The sequence below is a fragment of the Cavia porcellus genome, unplaced genomic scaffold (assembly GCF_034190915.1).
Source record: "Cavia porcellus strain 051 isolate PalLab524CR breed Dunkin Hartley unplaced genomic scaffold, mCavPor4.1 scaffold_1, whole genome shotgun sequence".
Lineage (NCBI taxonomy): Eukaryota > Metazoa > Chordata > Mammalia > Rodentia > Caviidae > Cavia > Cavia porcellus.
Window position 1 is genome coordinate 155,771,115 of NW_026947484.1, and position 25,818 is coordinate 155,796,932.

The 25,818-nt window shown below is 40.9% G+C and overlaps 1 protein-coding gene across 2 annotated transcripts; it reads right to left on the reverse strand.

The window, feature by feature from the left end:
- Positions 1-206: 206 nt before the first annotated feature.
- Lhx8 (LIM homeobox 8) lies at positions 207-25,628 on the reverse strand. Of its 2 annotated transcripts, XM_063258212.1 has the most exons (10): positions 24,779-25,628; positions 24,522-24,594; positions 22,904-22,990; positions 22,483-22,644; positions 18,990-19,111; positions 16,759-16,979; positions 15,926-16,029; positions 10,682-10,777; positions 4,552-4,732; positions 207-937 (listed from the first exon to the last, which is right to left on the reverse strand). In XM_063258212.1, exons 3-10 carry the CDS (start codon positions 22,976-22,978, stop codon positions 861-863), a joined length of 1,038 nt encoding a protein of 345 aa, XP_063114282.1. In that variant the 5' UTR covers positions 22,979-22,990; positions 24,522-24,594; positions 24,779-25,628; the 3' UTR covers positions 207-860. The 2 variants fall into 2 exon arrangements, with proteins under 2 accessions (XP_063114282.1, XP_063114276.1); XM_063258206.1 differs by lacking the exon at positions 24,522-24,594.
- Positions 25,629-25,818: the final 190 nt, after the last annotated feature.

A 25,818-nucleotide genomic window follows, 5' to 3' on the forward strand; every position in this document is an offset into this window, starting at 1 on the left:
AGTTTAAAAGAGATTACCTGAATTAGAAGTTTTCATGTGTTCTTTTGTTGAGCATGTCCAATCATCTACAAATAAGTTTCCTATTAGAACCTATTTACAATAAAGCTCAAAATAAAGTAACTTTTTTTTTAAGAGCGGTCAGATTTGAAAGAGATTAAAGGCAATTGACTGCTGCAAACACACAAAAAGGACAAACTATTTGAAAGTTTCACAAGAATGGAAAATGTTTAATAAACTTAGAATGGTGGGCTTGTTAAACGATAGTGTTATTTACAGCTGTAATTCATCAACCACAAACACGACAATGTGTTTGCATGGCATGCTACAACAAAAGCTTTATTCAGTTCATTCAGAAAACATTGCAAAATAAATTTCAGTTGTAAATTCACAGATACAAGCTTCAAAGTATAAAGTTGCATATAACAAAAAATACATGTAATATTTATAACAATAACTTACAGATACAAACTAATGATAAACTACAATTTCACAAAAGATTGTAAACATTTTGCACACTTGTCAGTCCTTTCTTTTAGGCAAAGTGCTCTTTTGATGACAAATAAATTAACAGATATACACTAGAGTGAACTATTTCCAGACAATACAAAAAAAAAAAATGTTTTGATTTGTTTTCTTCTTGTAAACATAAGTTTTACCAAAAAAAAAAAAAAAAAAAAGGGAAGAATCAATAAAAGTGTCTTGCAGGCCAACTATAGATACATACCTGGGCAGCAAAGTGATGCTGGAAATGCTTTGGGTGTTAAATAAAAAAATTAACATTACTATCTTTTCAATGGTATTTTATACATAATAAATGACAAGTCTAGAAGCTTAATCATTTCTATCCCTGAAAGAAGGAATTAGGTATGACTTATTGGCAGTTGTGTCATTGAATGGGGTAACAAGGGCTGGAGTCCAAGAGTTGTTGGTGAATGAGCTACAAAATAGAAAGAAATTTGTGGATCAGTTTTGAAGGTGAATAAAACATAATTTAAAAACATAATTCAAAGCAGTGTGTGTTCATCACTCATTCCAGCTGAGGGTTGCAAGCTACCCATGGTCCACCTTCTCAGCAAGGTGCACCCACTCACCCAGCATCATGGGTAGAGTAGTAAACAAGAATCTAGGAATGATTTGACCCCCCAAATCTTTTCTGGGGTCACAAGCTTTTGCCACTGTAATGTACTTCACCCATACCCCATTCTCGGGCACTTTACCCTACAGCTAGGAAAACATAAGCTTAGTCTGTAAAGATGCCGCTAGTTTTCACACGCAGGTGTCTGAAAAGAATGACCTCAGGGTCCCCTTATTAATGCTTAACTGTCTCCTCCTGAAACATACACCAAAACATGTTTCACTCAGGGAGCACTACTCTTTCACGTGAACATGCACAATTATGACACTAGTGTAAGTAAATGGCAACAAGGATATAAAATGTTTTTATTTAACCAAAACTTAAAATGAAGTTCCGAGGTCAGCTGTGCTGCGCCAAACCTCCCTCCCTCTGAAAGCAATTAGAAAAGTTGGATGACATTTTTAAAAATCTGTTGGAAGGCATCTAAAAAATACATAAGTAGAGAAAGATTGTGAAATCAAGTTGCTGAGAGGAGGGAAAAAAAACTACTCTTCTCCTACAGGGACAGTGAGAATTTGAAAATCTAAAGAACATTTAACGGGCTGAGAAATTCAGCAGAGCATTCAGAAGTTAGACATTGACTAGGGGGTAAGGACAAAAGATGAAAGCACCCAAAAGGAGCAAAGCCGTCTTGAAAACAAAAACGAAACCAAGGTTTTCTGGTTGATCCCATCTGAGGACTAGTGACACAGACATGGACCAGCCCCTCCCCACCTGTGTGTGTCTGCAGTGAAAGCACACGATCCCTTTGGATGGAAGATGACTGAGATTATTTTTAGTTTTTCATACCTAGCATCAGAAACGCAATTAAAAAAGAACAAGGCAAACAAGACATGACCTGTCTGAAAAAAGGGAAGAATAAAGCAACAGAGAAGACTCAGAGGAGATCCAGGTATTAGAGTTATTGGACATGGATTTTAGTGTAATTAATATCATGATTTAAGGAATAAAGTGACAATGTAGAGACTAACACAGAAATGGAAATTCTCAAACTAAAAAACATAACATACTAAGACATCACTGGATGTGTTGTATACATTATTAGAAATGGGCCGATTAATGCGCTGAGTTAGAATGAAAGAAAATATCTAAAGCACATAAGGTCAAAATGTTGAAAACTATGAAATTCTTTCATAGGGTTTTTAAAGAGAAAAAAGTTAAGAACTTCTTACAATGAAAGGTATCAAAGTATATATCCCAGAAGTATTCCCAGGAACATAATAATGAAATTTTGGAAATAAGCTGAAGGAATATAAAAATATATTTACTTTCAAAAGGAACAAAACACAGTTTATTTCAACAAAAAGTGATGCCAGATGAATTAGCTATTGATACGTGAAACAAGAGGACCAAGGCAAGTCAGAAAGCAAGGTAACATACCTTCAAAGTGCTAAAAGAAAACAACTGCCAACCTGGCTTTATATATTCAAGTATCACCTACAACCCATCAAAGAAATACTCAGAAATACACATCAGAAAATGTGTAAGATCATTTAAAAATTCTGAAATACAAAATTACTTTAAAAAGCAAATAAATAGAGATTAAAGTTCTAAGATAGAAGAATTATTTCATCAAAATTTTATTTTCCCTTTTTGGTATGGAAAATGAGCTGATTAACATTTTTATGAAAATAGAGCCAAGAACAGGCTACACAAATATGAATGACAACAAAACAGAAACACTTACACTACTTGACATCAAGAACTATAGCCTTCCCCGGTACCGATAAAAAAAAAAAAAAAAGAAAAAAGAAAGAAAGAACTATAGCCTTGGTATAACACGGATAGATATTAGTACAAAGATAAATAGACCAATAAAACCAAATACAGTGGACATGTAAAATTTATGGACACTTGATTTATGACAAATGTGGCTCTAGAGAAGAGTCAGGAAATCTGCATTTTTGTTTTTTACAAAAAAAGCTTTATTTCCTATCTCACATTACACTTAAATTTATTTTTAGATGGACTATAAAGCTCAATGTCAAAAGTAAAGCAAAGTTTCTAACAAGCTAGGACAGGAAGAATAGCTTCATTGTCTTTGAGAGGGAACAATTTCTTAAAGAGGTCACCAATAAAACACTGTCCATGAAAGAAAAAAACCTGAGGAAATAAGCTATCTTAAAATTAGGCATATTCACTAACAAAGCATTCTATAGCCGAAAAAAAGCAGGCCATTGAAAATATCATTATATTCAACACACAATTATCAAAAAGCTTTCTACGCAGATTACATCATGAAATCAATTTTTTTAAAAAGAAAACCCAAGAGACACATATGGGAAGACATACAAATATCCAAGGAGGGGAAAAAGCAGCATCTCATCAGTCATGAGGGAAAAGTAATTTAATGAAACAGCTCTACAGCATTATTGGATCGTTTAAAATTAGGTATTTAAAGAACACAAAGTGATAACCAGGCCAAGAGTTAGAGCACCTTGAACCACCGTGTGCTACTGCTCAAAGGGCCAGCTGGTTTCACAACTGCAGAAAACTTCCGGTGGAACTTGCTGAAGCTGAGCATGTGTGCAGTCCAGACTCTACCAATGTCCACTCTCAGATCCCTATCCAACAGAAGCATGAACTAATGTGGACCTAAAGGCAGGTTCCGCAGTAAAATCTGCAGCAGCGTGCTCATAAATCCCCAAACTGGGAGAGACGCACATGTCTACCGCTCACAAATGGATAAACTGTGGTAAGATTCCCACAGTGGAACCTACACAAGGGTAAGATAAATCACCGACTCTTGCAACAATGCCAATGGCTTTCACAAACAAAGTAATTGGAGAAGACACATGAATACATTCTGTGCGGCTTGATTTATATAAAGCTCAAAAAAAAAAAAAAAGGTAAAACTAAGGCAAGGTTTTGGAAATGAGGACTACATTACTTTGCAAGAAAAAGAAGGATTGGCAGGAGACACGAAAGAGGCTTCTGGGCGCTAATCAGATCCTACACCACCTGGGCTGGATTTATAAGAATATGTTCACTGTATTAACTCATCAAGCTGTGTAAGTCATATGGGTCCTTTCCTGTGTGTACCATCTGCTTCAATAAATGTCTGTAACAAAATGTAGTAAGGCTCAATCTAAAGATCTGTGTGTGAATACTTCCTCTGACCACAGGAAAGTAAATTATTTAAATACTTATCAGGTGAGAAAAAATGTTTTCTTGGAAGTCAAACAGTAGAGTGCTCATTATCAATATTTGTATTTGAGCTGCAAAGTGGGTGGTAAACTTGCCCCTTAAAATGAAATGACATGGAGAAGGAGGTGTTTGTCATTTCTTACAGGTGTGTATAGTCTACAAGGTTCTTCAGCTACTAATGAGGTAATATGTCAATCCCACCAATGGGCTCCTGTTACAAGTTGCCCGTTACTGAGTGCGGAGTCCTGCTTATATGTCGGGATACCTACCATCCATGTAACTATGCAGTGCGGTCAGCATCCCGTCCTGGGGCACGTAGGCAGAGTAGGCCATCTCTTCCAGCATGGGTGGAGACAGCCTGGAGGGTGGGACTGCTGTGACCGGGGCAGAGGACGAGTGATTGGGACTGACGTGCTTCTTGTGGCGGGCTCTACAGTTCTGAAACCACACCTGTAGGGGAAAACAGCAAGGTGTCTCAGCCACTCATCAGCCCAGGAGGGCGTCACCCACTCAGCTGAGTGGTAAAGAACACAGCTTCCAGCGCTCCTACCCCTGGAGCACAGAATAAACTTTTCTAGAAGTTCGGGAGACAGGAGAGGAATGGTTTGGCCCAGAGTCATGCTTTCACTTCAGAGACAATAGCTCTCTGGTAACTTACTTAAAAGGTGACTCATATTAAACTAGTGGTGGCCAGGGAGTGCACATGGAAGAGGAAGCAGAGGAGGAAGAGGAAGGACATGAAGAAGAGGATGAGGAAGCAGGAGGAGGCAGAGATGAGGTGGAGAAGGTGGTGGTAGAAGAGGACGAAAAGAGTGCAGGAGCAGAGCAGAGAAGAATCCTGGAGGAGGAAAAAGAGGGGAGAAGGGGAGGAGACTGGGAGGGGGTGGAGGAGGTGGAGAGGAGGGAGGAGGGAGGAGGGAAGAGGGAGGAGGGAGGAGAGAGGGGAGGCAGGAGCTCAAGGATTCCAGATAAGGACCCTTGGTTTTACTACTGGTTTCAGGGGGAAAAAAAAGAAAGCAGAAAAAAAGCTTTTTAATCAGGACTTTAAACACACACACACTCACCTGAATATATTCTTAGACCCTGCTGAACTTATTTCAAATGCTTGTTCAAATGATTAAAATCCCTACTGGGAACATGCAGCTTTCTACAAGCCTCTTGATTCAGTCATTCCATTCACATCTTAACCTGCTGCGTTCAGTCTCTTTTAGTAAATACACAGACCATTCCCTAAGAAGCATGCCAATGTCAAGAGCTATAATAAGAAAAACTAGTACCATTTAAGTAAAATCAAATACAAACACATCCAAGTGGTGAAAGACCCCCATTGACCACCCCAATGTCCACTCTCTTGCAGAAATGACAGGAGTTCAGGACCAACGAGTTTTGCACCCAACTCAGGGTACATGGGGCTGGACTGCCCAAGCGTCCCCTGTGTTTAACTTCTATGCCAGGGGACAAACTTCACCACATTGTGTTACTTGATTAAAACTCGAGGTCACTTACCTGCCATCAGTCCAAGCAATTGTATCATGAGAAGAAAGATAAGAGAAGGGGTAAAAAAAAAAAAAAAAAAAAAAAAAAACTTTAAGGGAATTAGAAACTTTCTAGGATCACAGGAGAAGGCCAGGGCCATCATTGTTATTCAGAGCAGGAATTCAATGGCACTAGAAAATTAGGGCCAGCGAGTGCAAAACAGAAAGAATCTTCAAGAATTTATAACAAAAAGTTGGCCTGATTTAAAGCACACACCTTGACACAGGTAGTCAAAAATAGAGGGCCGGCAGGGTGTGAACTGAAGGAATCAAAACTCAAGAACTAAAAGTCACTATTGAATGGCTCAGGCAGCCCCAGGCAGATGGTGGAAAGGGCAGCTCTGAGGAATGCTTCCAGAATAAGATGTAGGCACACATCAAAGAAAAAGAGTGAGAAGCCATAGGCTCCCTCCTCATCCTTGGAATGTGAGATTCTGAGATTCCAGGGCAGAGACGAAGCCTCCAGTCCATCCACTGGCTCTGTAATCATAGGTGCCATTGCTGTCACAGGCTCCCCTGCTGGGAAGCCATCCTCAGACATTCCCTAGCTGGTGAGGGGCCAGAACCACCACCCGCTTTCCTGGGAGCCACACATCCCAGTGGACTACTCAGAGGCTAAGCTGCGTTTGCTATGGTGATCCAGAGTTCCTTCAAAATATCTTTGTCTGTGGTCAATCATACACCGTGGGATGGAATCTACTCATTTGTAAAAACACACAACAAAAAGTCTAATTATTACCATTTCATTGAAACAAAATCTCAGACTTTGAAAACAAATGCTGGGGGCTGGGGATTTAGCTCAGTGGCATAAGCACCTGCCTTGCAAGCAGGTGGTCGTGAGTTCGATTCCCGGTACCGATAAAAAGGAAAAAGACCAAAAAAAAAAAAAAAAAAGAAAACAAATGCTGTGTAACATAAATAACAGAATAACCACCCTAATACCTTCAATTCAAACACCTTCTAGGAAAGATTATCAACAGGTGATCTGGTAGAGAGAGGTTTGGAAACATACAGGGTCACATAACTAGAAGAGCAAAGTACAGCTAAGGATTCCAGACATCAGAAGCAACTTGAAGAAAGCCAGTCTCTCAGAATTCACAGAAGAGTCACCTTACAGGTTTTTTCCTTCTGCTTGGAAAATCTCTACCATGAGTTAAAGCTTTCTCTGAGAAACACATTTAAAATTTTTCATTTTAAAATTTTAAACTCTAAATCATAAACTCCATAAACTGAAAGCAGACCCTGAAAATACACTGCAAAATTAAAAAGAAAAAACTATATGGGCATGGAGGGACACACCAGCTACTTAGGAGGCTGAGTCAGAAGGACTGCAGTGGCAACTTACAGAGACCTTGCCTCAAAAAGGGCTGGAGATATAGCACAGTGTTCTCTGGGCTTGTGCACCATTAACACCCATGCATATATCCATGCAAGCACACACACACCTCTAGTGCATAAAATGAATCCTTTAGGAAGTCCAGGCAAAAACCCAAATAGGAGAATTTAGTGTGTGGAAAAAAAAAAAAAAACCAGAAATTTTACATTAGGAAAGCATGCCTCACTGATTTAGGGAAAACTAGGTAAGCATTTCAGAGAAAACACAGATAAACCTCTACCTCAAATGAAACAATCCAAATACATTAAAGTTTAGGTGTAAATAATCGAAACCATAAATGTTTAAGGAAACCAAAGCCAATACTGATACACTTTTTAGACAGAAAAACATAGCAAAAACCAAAACTATCAAAAGATAAAGAGGTTGGAATACATACAATATAAAAGTTCTATATGGAAAAATAAATGAAAAGGAACCTGATGAACCATGACAGTGCTATGTGACAGAATTAATAAAACTCAATAAGATGAAAAGAAAATAACTCACCAGAAAAGTGGAATTTAAAGTTACAAAATAAGCAAACAAGTTCAAGTTCATTGATAATAAAATAGGTAGGGACAATGAGATTTCCTTTTCTGACTACCAACTTGGCAAGCCCATAAAGAATGGCTCACAGTCAGTATTCTCAGGAGTTAAGGAAAGGATATCAGCTCCTGGCAGATTCAGGATAAATTGGTATAAATTTTTGAAAGAGAATTTTTGCATACAGGCCCTAAACAGTCTACCTTTTGATATAATTCTTACATCAGAAATTTATAATAAGGAGACTACTGACCAAGCATAAAAGATACACAATGCTGCTCATGGCAGCATTCTTTAATGGTGCAAATCTGGAAACAAAATAAATCATGCTATGCTCAGCACATTCAGCAGTAAAAATAATGTACACATATGGAAAGGTATTTGCAGGGCACTGATGGAAAGAGACAGTTGGATTCTGTTTCCTTGAGATCTGCAACTCAGAATCCACTTATCTGAAAGGGTGGATGAATAACAACCGGATCTGGTTGAGAATGTCAAAAGGAAAATAACCCATCTTTATTCTTGGCTTGAGCAACAATCTGCTGTTACAAATGTCTCACACAGAAGACTGGCAGTCAGGGAAGCTGAGCCTCTATAGGAGTCAGCCCACTATTTCTACCTGTCCCTTGGGCAGCCTCATTTGCATATTACAATAGAGACCTAGCAAGCAAAACTCTTCTATAACCTTTCTAAAGTGTTGTGCCCGACATCAGAAAGGGGTTTGTGGGGAAAGAGATTATGATTTACATTTCGAGGTCACAGAAATTTAATTCTCTAAAAATATTGTGAAGAACTATATATTTAAATTACACACCCACACAAGTAGTACACACATTTGTGTGCTAATACACCTTCTTTGCCAACTTATCAAAATATCTGCCATGCAACCTTCACGTATATGAAAAAGACAAAATCCAAAAATATATTCTTCAAGTTTTAGCACTTGAGATCACTCTACCTTGCAGCAGCATTGCAGGTGCCGGTGATCTAGATATTTGGACATGACCTGAAATGTCTGTCAGTATTCCCTACTCCTTCAAATACTGAGAAGTGCTGTTCTAAGACCCTTCCAGTCTTCGTTTCCAAGTGAAATAGTCTGAAACATAACAGTTATGAATCTATCTTTCTCAAAGACATCCTTGCCATGGATAAACAAAGTCTTAAGTTGGCAGGAACCTTCAGACCAGGGTCTGAACTATCCATAGGGAGACTTCACTTCCAGGCATAACAAATGCACTACCTTTCTTGGGGGTCAGGCCACATTTGCAATCTTTCACATTTCCCCGTCAGTAAAAACCAGAGCTCTGTACATTCTCCACAGGGCAGCTTTTCCCGCATGTGTCAGGACACCCACTCTGGTACAACCTGTCCTTCCCTTGTCATTTCCCGACTTTATCTCCAGATAAATACCCCTGTTGTCTCTAACATTAGAACACAATTTCTAGATCTTTGAATGCCTTGGTTGCCTTTTCTCAATGGAAGCATTCTTTTTAGACTAGTTTCTTGTTAGTCTAAATGTTAGTACTATAAAATAAACACAATATCCAGAGTGTCTGAGAAGGGCAGAGACCATGGGACCTCACTCCCAGCCTTCTGGGCTGCAGCCAACCAAGCCATTGTGAACCACAGTCAACAGAGAGGCTGCAGGACTCTCAATCTTTCTTATCTGCTCCTGTGCATTATTCTTTTTAATCTTATGACACTCTGACCTCCAAAAGTGTATCAATTACCCAACTTTAACAAAAAAAGCAAGACAGGTGAATAATGAAGGAATTTATCCACCCACTCCCTAAACAAACTTCATTTTATATGACTGGTTATTCCTTAAGCATATCTAAACCTTGAATAATTAAAATGACTCCACGTATCCCTCGTCTCTCTGTAGCAGCTTGCCAGGGATGGTTTTCTTCTTAGAAGCCACCCAGCTCTTTCGGGATCTCCACTGCTTCTCTAGCAGCCCCCTCCTTGATGCTGGGGTTGCCCCAATCCAGTCAAAGTGCACTTTTCACTCTGCCCTCTCTCTAACGGCCACTGCTCTTCTTAAGTGCCATGATCTCTTTCTTGAAGGTCTTATTCACAGTGTCCCTTTACTTGGGGCCTGTCCTGCCCTCCAATTTTTATATGTACAACCTCAACCATGGCTGCGTGATTAGCACAACTAAGAGACTTCATCGCCTCCACAAAGGATTTTTGACTTGAATGTACTTGAGGCCACTTTGACTTGTCTCTGCTTTTCCACTTCAGTCTGAATCATTTTTCTCTCTTCCATTCACCCTTAGCTACCAGGGTACATTTGATGAGCTACGACTTGAATGAATTGTAGTCTTACTGCTTCAATAAGTCTCTTCAGAAAGTCACTACTCTGAGTCCCCAGCGAAGCTACCTACCTCTCTTTGGCCTTCTCTCAACTTTAATTCTACCCATTCAGTACCATTTCCTCTTTCTTCCAAAATCACACGTCATGGCTTCTGTTTGAGAGAAAACTCACAGAGCCCTACAACTTCTTTTTCCATGAATTCCAAATATAAACTCTGTGTTCCAGTAAGTTTGCCCTAACTCACCCCTCGCTGGCCTTGTTTATGCCACTTCCTTTCCCCAGAACTTAGCAAAGGCCATCAATACCCTCTCCTGACTCCACACAGAAGTAGCAGAAAAGAAGACAGAATCTGATTAAAACTTATAACCACAGTTATCTTAGTCTGAGGACGTTAGGGTTGCTGTGAGCACTGAGTGAAGAGATTCAAAAGGTCATTTGACAAACAACAGCCTAACCCAGTCAGGTAAATCATTAGTTTAATGCACTGATTAAACTCTCAAGTGATCTATAATAGGAAGCGAATATTTTTGAGATTTTTTTTTTTTTTGCTAACAAAAGAACACTGCACACTCATAAAGATGCAGAGTTAGAACTTTCTGTGTTTCAGGATGGACCTAGAAAATAATTACCTGTATCACACGTCTGCTCAAGCCTGTCCTTTCTGCCAGTTTCTGGAGCGTCTGTGCATCTGGGTTGTTGTCCTGAGCAAATTGTGCTTGCATAACCTGTGATTTGTTTAAAAAAAAAATGTGGGCTGTAAATCATTAAAAAGACACAGCTCAATCTTCTGCATTTTGATGTGGAAGAAACAAAAGACACATATAAGTGAATGTGACACAATAATGTCTCGATTCACGATCACTTCTGTTTGTGAATAATTCGGTTCACAAACAGAAGCATTTGGCAAAATTTAGCTTCCATTTGTAAACTCTGCCTCAAGAGAGGAACACAACCGTGGCCATCTTTGGTAGAATTGTGGAATGAATTAAATTAATGAACCGAGGTACTACTACACTTGCATATTATTATTTGAAAACCATCATTGAGAAGTATATATAAGTGAAAAAGTAGGCAAATTTTGTGTATTTATAGACAGGCTGTTTGGTTGAGATCTTTGAAAAATAATCCACTTCAATATAAATTCAACTCTCAACTATGCTGTTAGAAATAAGCTCCCCTTTTCTTTCTCCCATTCTTAGAACTCACAAATGAAATGTGTAATATGAATCCCATTTATAATTTTTCCCATTTTGTCAAACTTCTCAGCTTTAAAAAACTTAATAAGATATGAAAACTGTATAATACTTATCTCCAACCTTTACTAGGCTTACCTACTAGGTTGAATGCCTGCAAAATAATTACTACTGATCTGCAAAGAGGACAGGGATTTCACCTAATGGTGATGACTCCCTCATTTCATTTTGATGATTCTGTGAATGAATATCTGAGATCTTAAAAGGGGGCTCTGTCAATCCCCTGAGAATTCACTGGGGACTAAACAAGCTCACAGGCGACTTGGATGTCAGCCTGCAGCCTGTAACCACCATGCCAAAGGCTGAGATGGTGATGCCAAAATAACTGTGCCTGTTCTTACTTCCCTGGAAGAAAGATTCGGACATGCTAATAATTACCTATCATAAAAGAGAAAGGGAGGAGCACAAAAAAAGGTAGGGAGAAGCACCCGAGTAAATCACATGCCAACGGCTCGGCACCCCTCAGAAGAGGGAACCACTATGGCAATAAGTGAGATACTTCAATTTTATCACTGAAAGTCAACCAACTGTGGGGAGTATTAGAAAACAGAAATGCTGTACTTTTTTTTGGTTTTTTTGAGACAGGGTCTCCTGTGCAATTCAGGTTGGCCTTGAACTCATTTTGTAGCACAGGCTGGTCTCAGACTCGCAACGATCCTCCTGCCTCAACCTCCCAAATATTCAAATTACAGGTGTGCAATACCACATCTGGCTAAAAAAAAAAAAAAAAAGAAAAGAAAAAAAGAAACTGATGTACTTTACAGAATGAGAGTGAAGCCTGGTGTCCCATACAATTGCACTTGGCCACATGAATGGATTGAGTATCCAACCTATTTAAAGACCTTAAGCAGGGCTGGCTTCTCTACCCTTCCCATCAGAAAAAAACTACCTTCCTTCTCTGCTCTGCTCTTTATATGGCACTATCTTCTGCCACTGTAATTGTCACAGGGAGCTACAGAGTGCGCTGGCAAGTGTACTCTCCATGGCAATGGGTGTGCTGTTCCTTGACACAGGGAATGCCCATTCTTTACCTCCCGGGAATCAAACCCTTCCCGCCCCGCAGTTTGGAGTTTGTAACACAGTGAAACCTGACAATGTGAGGAAAATCTGAGTGTGGAGAGAAAGTTAAGGATTGTTCCAGGAAGCTTTATGAGACTGACAAATTACATTTTCAGTAAGATCTCGCTGATAAGTGACTCTTCCACAATTACATAATCCTGACTTCCAGTCTGCTATGTGTATACATTCATAACGAAAATAGACTTTTGGTTTAAAAAATGAAAAAAAAAAATTGCCTGAACACCTATAATCTTCCTATTTCCTTTTCTACTGTAAATGTGTTACATTAATGTCTCCTATGAAAATAGTGTTGTTTATATGTAATTGAGCATATAATATCCCCAAGAGAAAAAGGAATGAGAAATATAATTATGTTTTTGTATTTTAGTTTTTCAAAAAGTCTGTATGGATACTTGAAGATTTGCTTGTAAGATCATTACCAACAATCTGTTAAAAAAAATCTGTTAAAGAAAAAACCCAGCATGCTTTTCACAAATGAGTTTCAGATTGACAAGTTTAATAATGGAACCGAGTTACATTTAATAAAGGAATTTCTCCATCAAGGAATGAATTTTAGATCAGCATGGATTATTTAAATTGGGATATTCTTTTGAAAAAGTAGTACTCATTAATTCTTTTTAATGGTATGGAAAAAAGATGCTTTTAAACTCTTCTTAGTTTTTACTGTTGTCCAAACACTACTGCTGTTTTTAACATAGTTGGAGAATGAGTTTGTAATACCAGTCTACTCTCCATGGAAGCAAATGTGCTCCTTGAGAGAGGGAATACCTGATGGTTCCCCCTGCTCCCCCATGGAACTGAACATTGTAGGGCCAGGAGGTCTACGAGAAATGTTAGGAGTCTGACCAATCTGATCTGAAATAGATTAAAGCAGAAGCTACATGTGGACTGCATACTAATACTAACCATCGGGGGCTGGGGATTTAGCTCAGCGGCAAAAGCACCTGCCTTGCAAGCAGGCAGTCGTGAGTTCGATCCCCGGTACCGGTAAAAACGAAAAAGACCAAAAAAAAAAAAAAAAAAAAAAATACTAACCATCGCTGGCCAGGTGCTTGCAACAATAAGCAGACCATAACAGAAGCAGAAACTTCTTAGTATCATTCTCATAAATGAGACAATATTTCTTGTATGTTTGTGGGCACATCCTTTGAGTTAAATTATTTTTCTTCCTATTAATTTTAAAGAAGAATTACAGGATGAATGGATTTTGTATTTATTTTCAATACTGGGGATGGAAGCCAGGGCCTCAGGCTGGCCCAGCATTCTACCTTCTACCAGTGAGCTACATCTCTAGCCCTTTACTCATCCCATTTTTGCATCTGCTTAAAGCAGGTACCACACTACAGTCTCAACAGAACTGGAATATACTCAGCTTTCTGAAAGGCAGAACAATTTGACAGTGAAGGGATGATCCCTGCTTTATATATCGGCAAAAGTAAATGATTCAAGTTTGCTTGTTTTTTTAAATCTGCAGCTCTCAAAAATTCCTAAATTTCAAAAAATTACTTGAGGATTGTATTTCGTTTGTTTCCGCTCTCCCTGGTATCAGTGCTAATCCTGAATAAATGAAAACATGCTTTAAAACTGTATCACTTAGTGCTTTCATTTTTAAAAAACCTATGACTCTGACAAACATTTTTAAAAGCATGATTCAGATCGCATTTGGACAATGACGCATGGCTTAAATATTTTATGCACATCTGCAATTTAAAACTGCAAGCCTAGCTACAAGTTTTGTTAAGGCTCATTTGCACTCATAGTCTCCTGGTAGGCCAAGCCTACAGAAAGAGCAGAGCTCTTCCCTGCCATCCCCTCAGAGCTCTGCCTTGACAGGAAATTCCTGGACCTCTGTGAGAGGCTATTACACCAAACGAACTGTTGGGAGACTCAAAGGAGATAGTGCTGATGAGCCCGGCATTGGACTTCGCACGAACAGACCTCCACGAATATTCTTTTTATTTCATTAGCATCTGCAATTTTCTTGCCATAGGTGATTGCATACATCCTGGTCTCAAATTTTCAGTGACAACTGGAATAACAAATTTTAAATCAAATTAAAGTTATCAATATTACAGCCCTTAAGATTAGAGCCAGTCCTTCGTGAGAACGGTCCATTTTAAAAAACATACACACACAGTAGAGGGTCTGTTTTAACCCAGATACCTTTGAACCACTGAGTGTTTTCCCAGAGCTGTCAGAAGTGCTCATACCTAACTTTACAGAGGAGCACAGTTCCTATGGAGATGATTCTCTCGATTGTCTTAGTTTTCATGTATTACTTACTAACCATGTACTTTTATGTCTAAGCAATACATAATAATTATCTATTTGGATTTTTTTCTCCCTGAATGGGTCTAGATTTTAATGGTAGAATACTTTCCATTGGCAAGTGTCCTTAAAATGTTTGCATCATATTCAGGTTTCTTTCCTAAATCATTCTTGAGATAGAATTCTCTCTTGAAACACTTTAAATTGTATTAACCATCTTAAAAGCTGGCAGGTCTTAGGATGCTACAGGTGATTTCCAGAACATTAGCCTCATGCATTTGCTAACATTGCATAAATATCTCCTAAAGTCTGAGTATACTGACAGTAAAGTACCCTGAGATACACAGCAGGTGCTCAATGTTACTTTAACCTAAAACAAATACCTCATCTACATTAATCTTTCAGAAAATGTGATTTTGTAATTTAAAAAATGCCGAAAAGAATCATATATGAAGACCTAAATGTAAAGTGAGGAGCCGTTACTTATTTTCTTGACAATGTGTACAAATCAAACTTACGAAGATGATGTTTAAGAAAACTAAGTTGTAAATAATTCTTCCCCTGCCATGGGGCATAACCAACCTTTAACATCAAATTACAGAGTTATCCCCTCTACCCTTTTTAAAAACCAGAAAGGAACTATTTGGCTATTAATTAAGGCAGGCATATTCAGTTCTTTTCTACTCAAAAAACAGACAATCTCGTCCATTATTTCACTGGAGTTGGTTAATACCACCAACAAATCGGAGTTTCACAAATTCACGTGCTCTTTCTGTTGCAAGGTTCAAATTGTCTTCTATTGCAATTAAACACACACTAATAGAAGTGTCTGGATTGAACTGATGGTCTCAGGAAGCCAGAACAGGTCCACAGTTGGCTTCTACTTTGATGCTGACACCAAAAGGGTCCAAGGACATAAAGCTAGATGGCTGGACCCTTCCTATCATGGTGCTTGGAAATACTGAGAAGCATAAGGGGGCAGTCAGTGTATTTTCATGTATTTATCAGGTTGATTTCAAGAAAAGATAGGTTGGGGCTGGGGATTTAGCTCAGCAGCATAAGCGCCTGCCTTGTAAAGCAGGCAGTCGTGAGTTCGATCCCGGGTACCGATAAAAAGGAAAAAGACAAAAAAAAAAAAAAAAAAAAAAAAAAAAAAAAAGATAGGTTAACTTTTTAGGAAACAACTGCCTTTAGGCAGCACTGAAATTATTTTTTTGTTTGGATTTTTCCAGGAGAGGGGCTTCAAAAATCATACATTCATTGCAGGTCTACCTGGAGCTGATCTGCTGTAAAGCTGGTCCGAGCTCTTTTTGCTGGTTTTGGATGATTAACATCTTGCTCTGTGAGGAGGGCGCCTTCCACACTAATCCCATTACCTGCATTTAAGAAACACATCATACACACTGGTGACTCAAATGGGTCCGCCACTTGCACAGCAATACTTTGCTTGCACTTCCAGACTTGTAAAACCATTATCTACCTTCTAGATGGGAAAACTTTATTTCTTACATTTTTTCCTCCCACAGTACTGAGTATTGAACCCAAGATCTAAGCACTGAGCTATAGTCCATCCTTTTAAAATTTCTATTATTTTGAGACAGAGTCTCACTACAAGTCACTACACTGCCCAGGCTGGGCCTGAATTTGTGAATTTATAATCTTCCTGCTTCAGCTTTCCAGAGTGCTGAGATTACAGGTATGCATCACCACATCCAAACTGGAACCTACTAAGTTTTAATTAAACACATCATCAACACACTGCAGAAATAGTATTTGATGCACAGGCTTGAGCTCTCGGTCAAAAACGCAAAGTGGCGGGCGAGGACCCACCTTTGGGAAGGCAAACACAGAGAAACAATTGTTTACAGAACAGAGAAGCTGCAGCCTAACCCGAGGCTGCTGCCTGAGAACACGGCTAATACACACACCCTGGTTTTCCCAGCGAATAAAACAGTGCTCATCACTAGCTGTAGAGGGCTTGATGAATTTTACCACAATTATATTTTGGCCTAAAATAATGCATTCAGACAACCTTAGGAAAAATCATTTTTATCTCTCTAGTCACTGTCCCCAAAGACTCAAAAGTATTTTAAGTACATATTTACCATTTTCCACTTCTCTTTTTAAATTATCAAGCATGCAGTCATAATGCACTCTGCAGAGGACTTTCTCTTCCACCAACGCAAACTCCTCTCCTGTGGAAAGCTGCCTTTTGCAAGAAAAGCAGGCGAAACACGCCAAGTGATAGACGTTTCCTTTAGCCCTCCGGACCCAGTCAGTAGAGTGGATGTGCCTGCCGCATCGAGAGCAGCGAGTTCCATACCTTCTACGGTACACAGAAAGGCAGGAGTGGAAGATTTTAATGCTTGGGAAGCTACTGATCAGTCTACTATCAAGCTGACACACAACATCACTCCACTGGAGTAATGGAAGTGTTTCAGTGTCTTGAAAAAGAAACAGGAATTACTTTCCTGAAAGTCAACATGCCAAGCAATTAAGATTTACGATAATCACAATTCAAATCTATTTTTAAAAATAAAACTTTATAAATAAATAAAACATAAGTATCAACATCCTTCTTATTGTCAAATATCAGGGCATTTATAAATGTATCTGGGGGCTTCAGATAAAGCATGCCCATGTGCACCCACATACTTCAGATGGAAAACCTAAAAATGCAAAAGTATGCCAATTTGATATGAGCAAAGACTTTTTAAAACCGAGTAGAGATTGGAAAGTGCAGCTCAGTGGTACAGCATTCACAAGGCCCTTGGTTCGATCCCCAGCACCAAAAACAAACAAAAAATCAAGTTTTGATCATAAAATGCTATGAATTAATATTCAAAACATTTAAAAATAGACATTATCGAAGAATGCAGAGAACTCAAATTCTTCAACCAGTAGGCAACAAAGGAAATGTTTCCTTTCATGGGAAATTAACACACTGGTAGCCACAGGAGAAGAATATCATCTAAACTTTTCAGAGATATATTTACATGTGAAACATAGGTTAAGCCTAACAAAATGCCAGGTCAGATGGGAATACTCCTTTTTCCTCCTGGTCTGAGTGGCCAGAGACTTTGTTAGTCTCCTGTCACAGGCACGGGCCAACAGAATGAGCTTGCACCAGATTAGCAAAGTGCCTCCGCCTACCCATGCATATAACCTTTGGAGGTGTTGCCAATTTATTTTTAATTATACCAAAACACTGAATGCTAAAAATAAATTTCAGAATAAAATACGAAGTATTAAAAATCCTAAAGAACTAGATTTTCAAGCTTGAATCGTTTAAAAAGTTTTAATTTATCATAAAAAATTAATATTACCATGTCTGATGTCAAAAAAGCAGCAAACTATTAACTGTGGTTGAAGAAACAGAGTAAACCTAATGAGAAATACGTATTTGAGATAGTTACAAAGCTCTATGATTTTATAAAATAAAGGACTCTTATGAGGTGACTTTAATTATCTAGTGATTTTATTCAAATTAACCACTAAACTCTCTAAAATCATGTTTTGAAATGGAGTAAACACAACAGAATTAGTAATACAAACTTAACTATGTAGAATTAACACCACACCACAATTTCCTAATGAACATTTTTTTCTTCATTTGAAAATCCAAGTAATTACCCTAGACAGGGTAATTTTTAGGAACAATTTCAACTTTTAGACAATTATCCATAAAGAATGACCCTAGAAGAAATTATACTTAAGCAATTATAAAGAGATCACAAAAAGAAAATTTTTTGTTTAATTATTATCTTACATACTAAATATCAAAGAGGAGACAAAAGAAACAGGATTTTTAGGCAGACTAATTTGATTTGGTGTATTTATGATACGGAAAAAATGATCAATCCTTCTTAATAATGCAATTCATCACAGTTTCCAAACTCCTGGCATCTCATGAGTGTGTAAGTAGGAATCATTCTATGATAAGTTGGTAAAAATTTAACAAAATCCTTTCTCCACTGTAAGCAGTTTCTTTCTGTCTTCTCTCTTCCCCTCTACAAGGAACTCTGTCACAAGTCATCATGTGTTTTATACTTCATGCATTGCAAAAAGTTTCCCTGCTTTTTAGTGCTTAAAATTTTCATCCTTTACAGTGGAAACATTATTTACTATTAAATTTTGGATACCAAGTTCCCTAAAGGAGGAAAACACATTTATTTTAATATAAAATAGATCTCCAAATAGATTTTGCAATCCATCATATAGGAAAAAACAGGGCTTACGGCAAATGAAACTGGACAAAAGTGTTATTGCAAAATTCTTGTTTGCTGAATAATTTCTGGAAGGTCTTACTTTACTAAGAACAAGCTTCACAGTATACCTGAAATAATCGAGTTTGCAGAAAATGTCTTTGTCTTTAATGTAACAGCTGGTGTGCCTTCCTAGCGAGGTTCTGCAGACACTGCAGGAGAGGCAACGGACATGCCAGCACAGGTCATTCACCTGCAAAGGGAAGAGGGCAGCGTGAGAAGCCACTCCCACCCCACTGGAAGGGCAGCTCAGCCAACTGCAGCGCTGGCCCTGTGAGATTCTGACACATGCTCTGATTGTTTCCATCCAAACAGTGTCATTTCTATGAAGCTCCATCTGAACACATTCACCATTCACTCTTACACTCCAGCCAGGAAAAAAAAAATCACGCACACATTATGTGTGTGTGTGGGGGGGGGGGTAGCCCTTGAACAAATTGTGTTGCTACTTTCTTAAATCAAACCTCTGTGAACACAGGAAAAGTTCTGGTCCCTTGAAAGTCCTACATACAGATGTTTTGTTTCTTTCTTTTTTCCTCCAAATTCTTCCCACCTTCTCAACTTACTTGTTTGGCTAAATAATTGCAAACTATACATTTGTTTAAAAGAGCACCAAAGAAAGTGTAAAATGGTTTGGAAAGACAGTTGCCCTGGTAAAGAGGCTGGGCAGTCTCCTTCCTGAAACCAGGAATAGCTCCAGCAGAGCTAAGTGCTGCTGTGACAGTGGCTGTGCCTCTGTGCTAACATTATCCAGTTCCACAGAGACAAAGTCGCCGTGGAGGAAGGTACTGGTAACTCTACCAATTTTAGTACAATTATAAGTGGTAGTAGGTAGGCACCAAGCATATTTTGCATTTATTCTTCGAATAGAAAGATGGAAGGCCATGTTAGGAGGGGAAAAACAATTTATACTTTCTAAAGGCACAAGAAATATCAACTGGGGAAACAACCCACAATTACTCCCACTTCAAATGTTGCCATCCTGCTATAAGCATCACAATTCAGGCTTTCAAGCATGAGGGTGTGTACTGGGTTGAACTGGCCTGCAATACAGACTCCCAAAGCTCTTGTTAAACAGACGTAAGAACCAGGTTTATGCTTCATTAAATGCCATGTAAAAGTACAGCAATCTGCGAAATCACCAGCTACCCAATGGCTCCGATGACAAAACCAGGAAAGCAAACTACTGTGAGATTTGGCTTTCCTAACATTATTTAATAATAAAAGAACTTTCCACCGGGCACTCTGTCAGATTATAACTACTGTTCAATATGTTTACCTGTGATATGAATTACACACAAAAACTTTGGGGCTGAAAGACAGAAGTTTTACTGGCTCCTAATTACAGTTAATGCTCAATTTCCAAAGCAATTTCTTTTAATTTTTTTTGGTTTTCAACTCTCTTTTTTGACGAAATTTTTAAGTTTTGGTCTTTCTACTTGCTATTTAAAAAAACCTACTGCAAATAACAGAGAAATAATAAAAATCCAAGAAAGCTGGAATAAAAAATATTAACAATGGTGAATACTGCCCTACAAATATACAGTCTTTTTTTCTAAAATGTGCTCAATTAGGATAAAGTTTAAAAGTACAGGCTTTGTTAATATTCCCTGGCTTAGGGCCATCTACATTTCAATGGTATCCAACTTTTTGTTTTGTAAAGGAAGGCTTCAGGGAAGAACCAGGGCCTCTCTCCACAAAAACCAAACTAAAAGCCTGGTCTACCACCTTTCCTCAAAGAGTACTTTCAAAAAACAAAAACAAACAACAATAGCAACACAAAAATACTCCTAAATCTTCCATTTCTTTTTTAGGGAGTAAAGTAAGGTGAAGGTAGAAGACTCTAGAAGCCATAAACCTTCCCTGCTGGCTAGTACTAATCCAATCAGAAACATACAACTAGGACCAGGATAGAGAAACTACTCATAGGTCAGGCCACTGAAGTAGGGAATGAGCCAAGAGATACACTTGCGATTCTCCAATATAACACTTTGGTTTTTGCCTCACTTCTTGGTTTGTTGGTTACACCTCTATCTATGCTAGGTTCTGTTTTTACCAGTGACAAGTCTGAATTCGAACTTACCTGGAAAAGTACTTAAAAGTGGGGTGGTGGGGGTTGGGGGAGAAATGTTAAGCACTCAGATTTTTAAAACAATCCTATATTCTCAGAGTACAGTTAGAGCGAATATGCTCATACAAACAAAAAGCAGAATAGATTGCATGGAGAATAATTCACTGGGCAGACTACTGTCTTAGATAACAGATATTTTATATATTACCAGAGATAGGCAATATTTAAACAGGCAAAATGAACACTAGTAAGTATTCTCTATTTTTGAGGTTGTCTTGCTACTTTAAGCTTTTTGGCTAGGTCCTCTCTACTATGAAGTGTTAAACAGCTTCATAGCTCCATTTCAGAAACACTCTTAAAGATTTTGCTAATAACTGAAAAGTCTCATTGAAAATAAGGAGCTAGTTTTAAGCCAAAAGATAATTTTAAAATTCCAAAACGTGTCAGGTTTAGCTACAACGAAAATGGAATTTTAAGAATGCATATTTCATTAAAGAAAAACCCCATGTTAATTACCAACTTTAAAAACCAACCACCAAAGATGATTCAGTCATTTTTAAAAGTTCTCACCAAACTCCTCTTGTTGCTGTATCTGAGTAATTCGTATTTTTAGACAAAGCAATTTGTATGCTGATGTAGAAATTTAAACCCACTAAATCACTTTTTGAACTTATACCCTCCATAATTAATCCTTTTGAAAACTTCAGCGTGGTGGGTGGGAAGAGAAAGTGAACTAGTTTGCAACTACTTTGGTACAGAAGAAGTCATTATTTTACACAGTGGTTTTTAAAAACTATTGAAGTTGAAAAGCCAGTGTATTAGGATTAAGACACCAGGGACTATGATCCTGCTTGCTACGACTTGGCTAACTGTGGCCTGCCAGAATCTCTACTCCACAATTCCCCCACACTATTTTAAGAGGAAAATAAAATAAATTAATACAGACAGTCAACTCTCCAACCACCACTTGAAACACTTCATCTAAGGCTCTTGTGTGCCTGTGTTTAGCTTTACATCAATTTCCACTTTTTTCCTAAGCGCTGAAAATTGGGTGGATTTGAGGCACTGAATATGTAAATATTTCTGTGAACTTTTCCTTTTACTTTGGAACACTTCGTGGGATTTTAAAAATAAAACTTATTTTTAAAGTAGTCTCAGCAAAGACCTTTGAAGACACTTTAGTGAGACTTTCACTACAGATATCTTGTAAGAGTAAGGGGCGAACCAGTTAGTCCGGGAAAAGATTTTTAAAAATGGGCTTCCTCACTTCCATTCCACCTTCAGGGGCGATTCCAGCGCATACACCCGGATACACATTTCTACACCAGGTTGTGTCACTCATAGCGTTTTTGCAATGATAACCCCACCGCGTGAGTTGCCCTAGACAGGGCTGATCTGCCCAGAAAGTGTACAGCCACCAAGGACCAGCTGGGTGGACGAAGGAAGAACTCGTCTCTCTCCCCCAGCTGCCCCATCGACCCTGCCCGCCCTACCTTGAGCAGGTATTTGTCCACGATCTCCAGGCCGCAGCTGCTGCATACACACTTGCCAGGCGGACAGCCGGAGCCCGAGGCCATGGACTGCGGCGAGGACGACGGGGACAGCGGGGCCGAGGAGGAGCTCGAGTCCTCGTCTCCCGCTCCCTCGGGGCTCACCTGCGGGAAGCGACCGAGCGCAGGCGGTGCTAGACCCCTCCTCCCCCTGCACGCCGCTCCCGCCCGGGTGCCCCGACGCCCCCTGCTTACCCTCCCTCCTCCCCGCCCCCCCCCGCCCCAAGTCTAAGCTCCCGCCACCGACGCGCGCCGACCCGACCCCCGACCCCCAGGACCTCGGGAGCCAGCGCGGCTTCCCACCCTGCCCCCGCAGCTCCCGGAGGACCAGCCGGGCCGGGGTCCCCGCCGCCTCCCCACTCACCAGTGCTTCCTCCCCGGCGCCTTTGCGAGTCCTCCCGGCCGCCAGGGCTGCAGGCCGCCCGCACTCCTCCGACATCAGCCTCGGGCACTGCGGGGCGGAGAAGCCGGGCGCAGCCGCTGAGAAGTTGCGAGCGCGCGCGCGCCGGCCGGGCGCACGAGGCCGGGCCGAGCCGCGGGCCGCGCTAATGAAGCGCCGGGCGTGGGGCGCTGGGCGCGGGGCGCAGCCTCCCGGCCATCCGGCCGCTCGGGCTCGCGGGGCGCGGCGACGGCCCCCCGCGGGGGTGACCGCTTAATAACAATCGTCCCGGCACAAAGCGTGCGCTCGCCAGACGTCAATCACGGCGGAGCGGGGAACACCGGCTGATGGGGGTGCGGGGCGGGGGGCGTGGAGTGGGAGAAAGAAAAGCCGGCTGCGGAGGGGGTGGGGGAGAAACGCGATTTCTTTCATAACGTCAATTAAAAGAGCAAGACACACATATATTTTTAAAAGGGGGGCTTTTTGAATAGGATAACCCGAAAGGTGAAGAGGTTTAATAGGATACTTGAAAGCTAATTACAGCGGGATTTAAGGAGCCTGGTGTTTGTTCGTAGGACCATTTGAATGAAAATGCTTCAGATTAAACCCAGCCAGCCGCTCTTTCGTAAACTTACGGCAATTAGAGCCCTGAGTGATTTACACTCGTTTTTTCTTGAAGGTGTAAATTGCCACTTATTGCTCAGTAAGTCAGCATTTGAGCTTCTAAAGGATTATTTTAACCAATGCAAAAAGCAGGTCGAATAATGGTGGAAAATATCCAGCTGAATTTAATTTATGCCATTAGAAAAAAAAAAAACCACCCTGACCCAACCTTGGTCATAATGTTTTAAAGCAACAACGCGCGTTGCTCAAGTGTTTTCTAGCTTTTGCTGGAGTTTTGTTCCTAAAAGAAAACGCAGCCTCCCCGGGCTCCCGGGCTTTCACTATCTTAGTTTAGGAAAACTCCAGCTTGGGGGCTGCTGGGTCAACGAACTGTAGAGGCCGCACCTCTGTATTGCTGACTCCTCAGCTCCGCCTTCTCCTCGTCCTGGAGGTGCCGGGTGAGATGGCTCGGAAACCAGGGCGTCCCCGGACCCTATCGGGGTCCGCTCCCCACGAGGGACCCAGCGCACTGCGCTCACGCGCGCACAGTCCAGGCGGAAAAGCCTGGCCAGGCCAGGAGAAGCCTGCGGCGCCGGTACGCATCCGGCGGAGCCTCAAACAGGCTGCAGTCCACTTCCAAATTTAGCGCTACACCTACGGGTGTCGCCTCCAGAGGTGAGAACCGTCCAGGTCCCCCAAGCGACTCAGACCCACCTTTGGACTCCTTTTGCGCCCTGGGTTTGCTTTTGTTATTTTAAATAAAATGGTTCTCCGGGCCCGCCGGGCATCCCCCCCACCCTCAGATCCGCCTTGGGTCTGCGGTGCACCGGTCGCCCGCATCCGAAGTCCTTGCGTCTCCGCGCGCGCAGGAGCCCGCGACCTGCGGAGTCCCCCTGCCAGCCGCCCAGTCCCGCACCAGCTGTCCCCGGATTCCCAGGATCGCCGCCGCGATCGGCACCGCCACCACCACCGCGGCAAATAGAACAAAAGCAAGACTCACATGGACCTGAGAGCGCCTTAGGCTCGAGGCTTCTTCTCCCAAATTACAGTCTCCATGCCTCAGGTTAAGTGAGCTTGTGGGGAGGGGGAGCAGTGATTACTGACTAACGCTACTACGTAATAAAAAAAAAAAAATTGCCGGGTCTGAGGACGAGGCCGTTACAGGTAGTTTGTGAACCTCGTTTAGGAACCCAAAGAACTCGCGATTCAAGGAAAACTTGCGATTCAACTGATCTGGCCAGGCGTCGGCTCGCTCACCTTCTCGGGAGGAACGGCCAGCCCCGGCACGTCCTTTGCTTCTAGTTTACACACAAACATCGGGTCGCTCTTCCAATACATGGCACTGCTGGAGCTGCTTGTCACATTCCAGCTCCGGCGGGGCGCAGGCTGCCGTGCGTTGCGGATCGACCCCTCCCCGCCCCAAAGCGCTAATAAAAGCTAAGGCGAAAGACAGGAGAAGCACAAGCAGGTCTGGGTCCGGAGAGGCCACAGCAGCCGTCACCACCCTCTGACCGTCTGTTCTTAAAACTCCTTTCCCAACTTCACTGAGATCTGTCCCTCCAGGAAAAGGGGAAAAAAAAAAAAAAAGTTTTGTTTTCCAGAGGGTGGAACCTTCCACAGAGGGAGGGGTGTGTGGGAAAAGTTTCCTTGCAAGAATCGCCTCACCTCCTTAAAGAAAACCCGCCTTCTCTACATGTTCAGATCTTTATCAGGGCAAGCCAGCTTACTCCAGCTTCGGTATTAAAGGGGAGAAAAAGGAAGAAAAAAAAAAAAAAACAATCTTGGGATGGCCTGTTAATTTGATTTAAAAAAAAAAAAAAAACTGCTCTCTGCATTTGCCTTGGCTTTTAAATTCTCGCTCCCCAACCAAAACCTAAACAAAGATTCAGGTTACAGTTACAGCTCTTTCCGCGGAGAGCCGAGAGCGAGCTGGAGGTCTCCGGCGGCGGCGGTGCTGGAATGGTTTAGCCGTTCTCTGGAATCGCGCATCTCTCCAAAGAGTGTAGAAACGCAGGCAAGCGCGCGCTGGCCGCCCCGGGAGCGGACTTGTCTAGCGGCTCGCGCTCCTTGTGCGAAAAGTTGTCTCATTACGAGAAAAAAGGAGCATCTGAGCGGCTCCGGGAAAAAAAAAAAAAAAAAAAAAAAAAAAAAAAAAAAAAAAAAAGGACTTAGGATGTGCGACTACATTTGAAATCAAGTCTACCAGAAAGGCAAAAGTATGTTGCTGACGAGTATGATTCTTTTCATCTCATCCCGGACAAAATTTAAGCCCTGCAAACTAGCAGCTGCTGCTTCAA

Coding starts and splice junctions, on each gene's coding strand:
- Lhx8 (XM_063258206.1), bottom strand. CDS start 24,859: ATGTATTGGAAGAGCGACCCGATGTTTGTGTGTAAACTAGAAGCAAAG. Junction 16,980..18,989: donor TGCAAACTCGATTATTTCAG/GTATACTGTGAA, acceptor TGTGTACCGTAG/AAGGTATGGAACTCGCTGCT. Junction 938..4,551: donor ACTGCATAGTTACATGGATG/GTAGGTATCCCG, acceptor TCTATTTTGTAG/CTCATTCACCAACAACTCTT.